The 8,987-nt window shown below is 60.1% G+C and overlaps 1 protein-coding gene across 1 annotated transcript in view; it reads left to right on the forward strand.

Moving 5' to 3' along the window:
• The window catches only part of LOC108288752 (toll interacting protein), a 42,801-nt gene that overhangs the window by 23,478 nt on the left and 10,336 nt on the right, over window positions 1-8,987 (forward strand). The window contains exons 2-5 of the mRNA XM_017507772.2: window positions 1,732-1,881; window positions 5,604-5,786; window positions 6,845-6,997; window positions 8,034-8,124. Coding sequence (XP_017363261.1) covers window positions 1,732-1,881; window positions 5,604-5,786; window positions 6,845-6,997; window positions 8,034-8,124 — 577 coding nt within the window. The remainder of the gene's footprint in view (window positions 1-1,731; window positions 1,882-5,603; window positions 5,787-6,844; window positions 6,998-8,033; window positions 8,125-8,987) is intronic.

Consider the following 8,987-nt stretch of genomic DNA (forward strand, 5'->3'; position numbering starts at 1 on the left):
CCTCCCGTACACCTACAGGAACAGGGGCTTCACCCCGGCGCCTCCCGTACACCTACAGGAACAGGGGCTTCACCCCGGCGCTTCCCGTACACCTACAGGAACAAGGGCTTGCCATCTATACCATGGGACCTCTCAGCATCCTCCTCAGGACTTGCTGGTAAGCTGTGCAGCGCCTCAGGACATGCTGCCCGGGGGAGGCTGGCCAGGGACTCTTGGTAGCTACTGGCCTGGCAGGGGCCTGCTCCCCTCAGGGACCTCTGCACCCTCTTTGTTTGTCCATAAGGACAGGGGGTCCCACCTGTGCAGGCCCTGGCCTGTGCCACACCCTCCAGAGGTGAAGCTGGGTGCTCTGCTGTCCTCACACAGGACGGCTCCTCTCACGGGGCAAAGGCCACTTGTGACGTGCCCCTGTCAAAAACAGGATAAAGCGTGCGGAAAGACGCGAAGTGTGTTTTGCTCTTTAGAAAAGAGCGGTCGAACGCATACCAAGCCAGCTGCTCAGGTTGGGGTGCAGCCTTTGGAGAAGTGAGTGTCCTGAGTCCCTAACCCTCCAAGCAGTGCCCAGCGCGGCTGGGTCCCTTTTTGCTGCCATTGGCTGTGGATCGCTGACTGGCTTGTGCTATCCAGGCCTGAGATGGGGATCAGGTGAGGACCCTCTTGGGTCCTTTGAAATGCAAGGCAGCAAAGCACAGCAGGTGCAGGGCTTAATTCAGAACCCCCGGTGCCCTGCCTGGCACCGGGTCATTGGGAGTCCATGGCACAGGTGGGGACGGGTGCCTGGTCTGCACGGCAGAGGCGTCCTGACGGCCTCAGCACGCGCATTTTGCCTGAGCTCACGTCCCACACACCTGGGCTTCCAGGTGTACGCTGGATGTTTCCTGAAAACCACTGCCCAGGGCGCTGGTGCTGGCCGGGCCCTGCAGGCGGCCGGGTCTCCTCGCTGGTGTCTCTTCTCCACCAGCAGCCAGGCCTGCCCTCGGCTTGTTAGCCACCACCACTGTGGAGGGTGTTTCTTACCCCCAGACGCCTTCAGCCGCTGCAGGCGTGCGGCTGGTTTCAGGATGGCATTGCCCTGCCCAGGCCCACCCTCTCTCACCTCGGGGCAGCAGCGGTGAGCAGAGGGCTGAGGAGACACAGGATGCAGAGTGGGGAGGGCTTTCATGGTGGTTTGGAATCGATTTGCTTCCTGTTTTCTTCTATGGTGCTTTTGAATTTCAGCCATTACATGTAGAAGCGTTTGAAGTGTATCGGCAGAGGGGTTTCCAAATAACTTAGACCTGAGGCTCAGCTGGCCTGCCTTTAGTGTGGACAAGGAGAAAGAAGTCATGGGCACATGTGGCACGAGTGAGACCCTTTAAAATGACCTGAAAACCCACCTGCCCAGGCTTTGAGGATGCAACCCGTTTTTGGCGGCAGAAACTGTTAGGAGCCTCTGAGTGGGATCTCCTGTGGGGATCACCTGAGTGAGGGGCCGCACCTGCACTTCTGGGGTCTCATGGTGAGGGCCAGGGTAGGGGCGGGCCCCGGCTAACATCCTTGACCCCTTGGTTTGGTGATGAAGAAACTGAGGCTGAGCACAGTCCAGGACTGGACTAGGAAGCAGGTGGGGATGAGGGCACAGATGGAGCCCCTGGGGAGAGCTGGTTCTCAGGAATGCAGTGGGAAAGCTGTGGTCGGGTTGCGTGGTGCCCCCGCCCTGACTCCGTGGCCTCTCTGACCCCTACCCTGCAGGTGTACATCGGTGAGCTCCCTCAGGACTTCCTCCGCATCACGCCCACTCAGCAGCAGCGGCAGGTCCAGCTGGATGCGCAGGCGGCCCAGCAGCTGCAGTACGGAGGCGCCGTGGGCACCGTGGGCCGGCTCAACATCACCGTGGTCCAGGTGAGCCTTGGGCACCCCCTGCCTGCCCGGGGCTGGTGTGTGCAGGTGGGGTGGGACTGAGGGTTTCGGTGTTTATGCTGCATTTCCTAAGTGGGCAAATGGAGCTTTTGATTCCAGGTTTTCCTGTGAAACGTGTGTGATGTGAAAAATGATACACATGAAAAATATTGGCAATGGCCCTGGCTCTGCCAAACATAACTAAAATGCCAAGTGGGGGTGTAGTGGGCGTGCGCTCTGTGTGGGATCCGGCTTCTCCACCAGGTGCCTGCACCTTCCCCTCCCCACAGAGCAGCTCTCTGTCAGCCTCAGAGATGGCACCTGCCACCAGGACGCGGCCAGTGGTCACTCAGTGGACTTTCAAGTGAAAACCAAAATCCATGGGCAGATTGAACACTGATCTTGATCACACCAAAACATTCTGTAAGACCACAGGAAAAGGAACCGCATTTAGGGCCACACAGGCTTTTGTAGGGACCCACAATAGAGCAGGCGGAAGTGTCTCTGTGGACCTCACAAGTAAGACTTGCTTTCAGGGACTGAATGGTGTGGCGGGCCTGGCTGCGCCATCAGTGTTCGGGTCTGCAGCCTGACGCCCTTCCTTACAGCGCCTCTTCTACCCTTGCCGGTGCAGGCGTTTCTGTGCTGGTATGGCACATCCGTCTGCCCACCCAGTGAACTCCTACAAGCCCCAGCTGCCACCAGGCCACCAGGTGCCATCACCCGCATTCAGCTGCCACCTCCTGGCAGGGTCTGGTGACCACAGGGCACTCCGCCTCACACAGTTCAAGCCCCAGGGCTGGCTGGGCCTTGGAGGTGGCCCTGGCATTGCCCACGCCTCTGGTCCACCTTGGTTCCCCGTCGCACCCTGGAGCCCACCACAGGCAGCCTGTCTGCTCCCTCCACGCGAGCTCACCCAGCTGTCGTGGGCAGCTCCGGCGGTGGGAACAGCTCCCTCCATGAAAGCTCACCCAGCTATCTGTGAGCACCTCCAGAAGTGGGAACATTCCTGCCTCCTTACTGGGCCACGTCACTCAGCCCACTGTTCCCTGCTTCTCTGGGCTTCTGGGAGGCCACACGTGTGGTTCCGTTGGCCTCTCCTGGCTGCTTCCCCTGGTCGTCTCCTGGGCCTGCAATGGGACACCAAGGGGTCTGGTCCTCAGCCCACTCTCCCCTCTGCCCACACACCCCAGGGCGATGCTGCGTCCCTGTGGATCTAAATACCCATGTGCTGGCCCCTGCCTGAGCCGGCCGCTCAGCTCTGCTTCATATTCCTGGGTACAGACCACGGCCACATGGCCTCCCTGGTGTCCAGTGGGCATGCCAGACTCCATGTGCCCAAGGTGAGCTCTCAAGGCAGCCTCCCCTGCCCAGCATCTGCAGGTGGCGGCTCCACACTCTGGAAGCTGAGCCCAAAGCCCTGGTGCCCCATGGTTCATCCCTGCTGACCCTTAGCACAGGCGCCACCTCCAGCCGGTCCAGGCGGGGTCCACATACGCACCCACTGCCTCCGCTCAGCCACTGGAGTGTGGCCAGAGCAGGTCACTTCCTGCACAGGTCTTTCTTGTGGGCACTGTCCTGCTGAGCCGTCTCAAACTGGGGCCTGTTTTTTGCCTCACCCCGGGTCACTCCTGACTTTCCTGCTCCCTGGGCTATTCTCCCGCTGACTGCAGCTCCTCCCCCAGCTCCTCCCCCAGCTGCTCCCCCAGCTCCTCCCCGAGCTCCTGCGCACACACGCTTACTCAGTCCCCCTGGCCGGTCACCCCTGCAGTGGCGGCACCGTCCGCTGCGCTGTGTGCCTGGTGTGCATCTCTTGCCTGTTGTGGGGGAAGCAGCGGTGCCTGTGTGTCCCCACGGTGTCTGCCACACCAGAACAGCATGAGGTCACAGCGAATGGGAGGATGCCCCTGTAACATTGGCAAGGCCACTGCAGCAGAGCAGTCAGTGCACAGAATGCCCCCTGTGCTTTTCCATCCACAGCACAGAGGGCAATGGGAAGACACAGGAATGGCAGGACCCAGTGTGAGCAGGCGTCAGTGACGGGCACGAGAATACTGGCGGAGGAGTCCTACGTGCCACCCAGAAAGCTGGCTTTGCTCAAAGCCTTTACAGTTATCAGTAAAGACAAAAACGTTGGCAGCTAGGCAGAAACAGCACGATTACCTGGAAGCTTTGGAAAGTCACTCTGGTCTCAGACTTTCCTGCTACATACTTTCCAGAAAACGGCAGTTTCTAAGGAGTTGAGGCAGGCAGAGTTTTAGTGTAAGAGCTGATAGAGTGGATTTATGGGTGTGGAACTGGAAGCAGTAAAGGCTGAGCATGCCTGTCGCCCGGGAGCTTCCAAAAACCTGTCACTCCATAGGATTCCAGAGTACGCTCTGGCTACCCAAGAAACACCTTAAAATTAAGGACCCAGGAATGGGACGGTTTTGACATAAAAGCACTGGCCACAGCTTTGGTTAGAAGTGAAAGCAGGGAACTCGTATGTGGACGCGGACAGAAAACAGGACCCGGCAGTCCAGAGATGAGGGCACAGGATGGGAGAGCTCAGCCGTGCTGTGGGGGGTGGGGAGGACGGACGGGGTGGTCCTGCCCTCAGAGGGGGTGCAGCCAGGAGGGGGCGGCCGTGCCCTCGGGGGCGTCCGTGAGGAGGGGGCGGCCGTGCCCTCATGGGGAGTTGGTGAGGATAGGGGGCCGTATCCTCAGAGGGCTCGGGGGACAGTGTCTGGACTCTTGCAGTGGGGAGGAAGACCCAGTGGGCCCCATGTGGCTACCCCTGAAGTGTGCAGGAGGGAGGGTTGGGATAGCTCCCGCAGTCTCTGTTGCCGGCTCCTGGGGCGAGCTGGGTTGGCCGCAGGAGAACAGGTGGCAGCGGTGCGGGAAGGCCATCTGCGTTCCAGGGAGGACACTTTCCCGGCAGCCAGGGCTGCAGGCTGCACCGGACCCAGCTCACCAGGGCTTTTCTCCTGGTTTATCTTGAGAAAGTTTTACAGTTCTAGGTTTCATATTTGAACCCGTCGTAGACTCTGAGTTGCTGTCTGCTGGGCAGCCACCTTACCTGTCACAGTCTTCTGTCTTATCATCAATATCCATTCCCTATAACACATTCACCTGTGACACGTGTTCACTCCCAGCCCAGCCCAGCACCATCCTGAACTTGGGTCTTGTGGTCCACATGCGACGTGGCTCCTTGTGATGGGGAGACATGTCCCCAAAACCCCACAGACTCCGAAGGCACAGGCAGGGTGGCTGCCTTCGTGAAGGGAAGAAACCACTGCCACATGTTGTCTGAATTCCGTGGAGCAGATGTCACCAGCTCCCCCTCCAGGTCCTCATGCCCCCGGGGTGGCCAACGTTCCCCTTCGTGCTCTGTGGCTCTCAGCTGTGTCCTGGACGTCCTCCTCTTTCCCCCTCAGCCACTTCTGAGGAGGGCATTAGAGAGCCTGCCCTTCACGGTGGCTGATGGCGGCCTCCGCTGTGTCTGTGAGTGTCGTAGGTATCTCTGTCCAGGACAGGCCGAGAGCTTTATCTCAGAACTGCACGATTCCATCTGTGGCTCAGTCTTGTGTCTCCTGGCCTCCGGGGAAGCAGGTCTCAGCCGTGTTCAGGTGACTCTGGGTGGCTGCAGTCTGTCTGTTGGGAAGAGGCCACGTGGAAGGGTTCAGGGAAGCAGATGGCCTAGAGAGGGTCGGCACCTCCTTTTCCTGACACTGGCTTCGTTTCAGGCAAAGCTGGCCAAGAATTACGGTATGACCCGCATGGACCCCTACTGCCGCCTGCGCCTGGGCTACGCGGTATACGAGACGCCCACGGCGCACAACGGTGCGAAGAGCCCCCGCTGGAACAAGGTCATCCACTGCACAGTGCCCCCGGGTGTGGACTCCTTCTATCTGGAGATCTTCGACGAGGTGAGAGGGGTGCGCCAGCTGTCACGGAGGCTGCACGTGGCTGAGCGTGGCTGCCCTGGGAACACGCCTGGCAACACTGCTGCATTCCTGGCCAGCTTTGAGGTGTGGCCCCACACCTGGTGTTTTATTGGGTGCATGACAGGGTCCCACTCTCCCTAAGGAATATGGAAGAGAGACTGTTTCCAGCTCCTCGAATGCCCTTACGTTTGGAAACATCCCTAGTGACAGGCGCTGACCTTCTAGGGATAGCGTGCATGTGTGCCCTCCGTGGGGTGCACCGGGGCTGGCCGCTCACAGCAGTGGGACTCCAGTGAGTCCTGCCGGGTGGGAAAGCTGTTCTTGGTGGTGGGAGTGGCTGTTGGCCTGGAGGGTCCTGGGTCCCTTCTGTGGCTGCACCTGCAGCGTTTCTGAGGGAGACTCAGAAGGTCAGAGGGGATGTGGCAAGGCTGTTGCTCAGTGTGATCCTGGCACCTCGCACCTGTGGCCCTGTGAGGCTGGAGCCCGCGTTGGGGTGGGGAGCAGCGTGGGACAGCCAGGCCAGCAGACAGCCAGCCCCCAACCCCCACTGCCTGGGCCCTGCCTTTTCCTCCGGGCTTTTCTCTTCCCACCCCCACCCATTTTCCCCCTCCGGCCCTCAGAAGAGTAGAGAGCGCATGGGAGGTGCAGAGGCGGCTGTGAGAGGCAGGCCCCCTGTCCTCTGCAGCCTGTGTCCCACCTGCTCTGGGGCTTGGGAGGTGGCAGCTGGTGGAGCAAGGATGGGACCTCAAGGGCTGGGGAGGAGCAGCCAGTGTCCCTGAACTGGACCTGGAGGAGGACAGCAGCCCAGGGCTCTCACTCTGCCCAGCCCCAGACCTGGCCCTGACCCATCCTGGTCAGGAAGGGGAGGAAGTCCCCTGTACCATTGATAATCGTGAAGCCTGTGTTGCTGGAGGGCCTCATTGTGGGAGTGCAGTTCCACCAGTGAGTCGGAGACCCGAGGCGGGCCCACGATGGTGCAGCCACAGGGGCAGGCGGCCTCTTCTCTGATGCCCTGGGCCTGTCCCTCTTGCCTCCCCAAGAGAGCCTTCTCCATGGACGACCGCATCGCCTGGACCCACATCACCATCCCTGAGTCCCTGCGGCAGGGCAAGGTGGAGGACAAGTGGTACAGCCTGAGCGGGAGGCAGGGGGATGACAAGGAAGGCATGATCAACCTCGTCATGTCCTATGCGGTGAGCTGCGGGCCTGGCGTTAGGGTGGGGTGCATTAGGGCAGGGCAGAGAGTATCGGGGTATGTTGGGGCACATCGGGGCCATGCCGCCCAGTGGACGCCCTGGTGTTTTTCCTGTAGGCACCAAGCCTGTAAACCAGCAGGGTCAGCGTTTTGAGGACAGAGGGCAGGGGCCCTGGGGTGGTTTGGCGGCCAAGAGGGGCCGCCCCGCCCACCAGGCCTGTCCACATGTTCCGTCTGGAAAAAGAGCGTTGGGGTTGTTTGGTGGTCTCCACTGCAGGCCTGTGTCCTCGGAGGCCCCCCATAGTGGGGGCCCTCCCAAGCCCTGCTCTTAGGGTCCAGCTGGGCAGCCCTCCAGGGTCTGAGATACAGCCCTGGGCCTTACAGGTTTCAAGGTGCTGGCCAGGACGTGGCAGGGTGTCTCAGTGGAGATGGGTGGGGGGAGTCCGGGGTCCACTGCCCTCGGGGTCGGGAAATCGAGGCCTGGCCATGCCAGGCAGTGGGGCCAGCACGCCAGCCACCTGGCTCCCAGCTGTCTTCTGGGCAGTCTTGGCTCCTCCCACCCCCTTTTTGTTAATGCTGGGATATTTTAAAGCAAGTCCCACCACAAGTGACCCCTCGTAAATGTCTCACGATGCGTCTTTTTAATAGACACTTTTATACAAACACAAAACATCGTAGCGCTCCAGTTACTTATTTGCAGTTCACATTTGAAATAAACTCAGAGATGACAGCAGCCCAGTGTGCTTCCCCCAGGCCGACCCGACGCCTACACGGGGATGTCCCTCTTGATGCCACATGCTCTTGGTCACATCCCAGTTAGCCGGGGGGGAGGGGGTCTGTGAGTCTCACCGTGTGACGTCACCTCCCGAATGGGAGGAGGTGGAGTGGGGGCCAGGTGTCCCCGGGGACTGTGTACCCAGGTCTCACATCTGGCCTGAGGGCTGGCATGGCGACGGTGATTCTGGAAGTCACGAGGTTCTGATGTGTGTGGCGTGTTCTGCCCTGACCCTGGAACCATCTCTGCTGTGTTTCAGCTGCTGCCAGCTGCCATGGTGATGCCACCCCAGCCCGTGGTCCTGATGCCAACGGTGTACCAGCAGGGCGTTGGCTACGTGCCCATCACAGGTGCGTGTGCTCCCTCTTCCCTAGGTGCCTCTCCACTGAGAAACTCGGGGGGCAGAGGGCGGGCGCAGGAGGAGGGAAGGGGGTTTAGAGCTCTAGCATCCTGCAGACATGCTGACTGTACACAGACCCTTCAGCCAAGGAGCCAGGCTTTGCGTCTGAATTTTGTATGCATATATAGAAAATACAATTTGTCTTTTCATGCAGCTCCTTCAGGCCAGGGAGCCAGGGGTTAACGTTTGGTTTTTGTATACGTATATAGAAAATAGAATTGGTTTTTTCCTGTTGGCGCAAATGGGTTGAAATCGTCAGAGCTGGGGAAATGTGGCTTTGCATCCCCGTAGTGCCAGCGCTCTGCAGGATGACCTCACGCTCCTGTTGGGTGATGTGTGCCACACACTGCGCCGTTGCGTCCTTCATCGCTGTTAGGAGTGAGCAGCCTACGGCTGTAGCAATACCATGCCGGGATCTTGCTTTTCATGCTGTTGCGTTTTCAGTCCTGCTGTGGCTGTCGCAGCAGCTGTGCAAGGCCGGCTCCCACTGTGGTCGGGCCCAGCTTCCCTCAGCAGGCGGGGAGACCACATCCCCTGAGAGGAGGTGCTTGGTGGGGAGCCTGTGGTCACCTGGTTCTCCTCCTGAGGTGGCCTGTGTCTTGGTCCAGGGAGCTGGTGTCCAAGCAGGGCACTGGTCCCTCTGCAGTGAGGCATGGAGTCCGGAGGTCAAGGCCATGGAAGTGCCCAGGTTTCAGGCAGGGCATTGGGGATGTGTGGTGTTGTGGGAGAGGGTCAGGGTGTTGGGGATACCCGGTGTTGTGGGGGAGGGTCAGGGCGTTGGGGATGTGTGGTGTTGTGGGGGAGGGTCAGGGC

This window comes from Cebus imitator, unplaced genomic scaffold, assembly GCF_001604975.1.
Source record: "Cebus imitator isolate Cc_AM_T3 unplaced genomic scaffold, Cebus_imitator-1.0 Scaffold384, whole genome shotgun sequence".
Classification (NCBI taxonomy): domain Eukaryota; kingdom Metazoa; phylum Chordata; class Mammalia; order Primates; family Cebidae; genus Cebus; species Cebus imitator.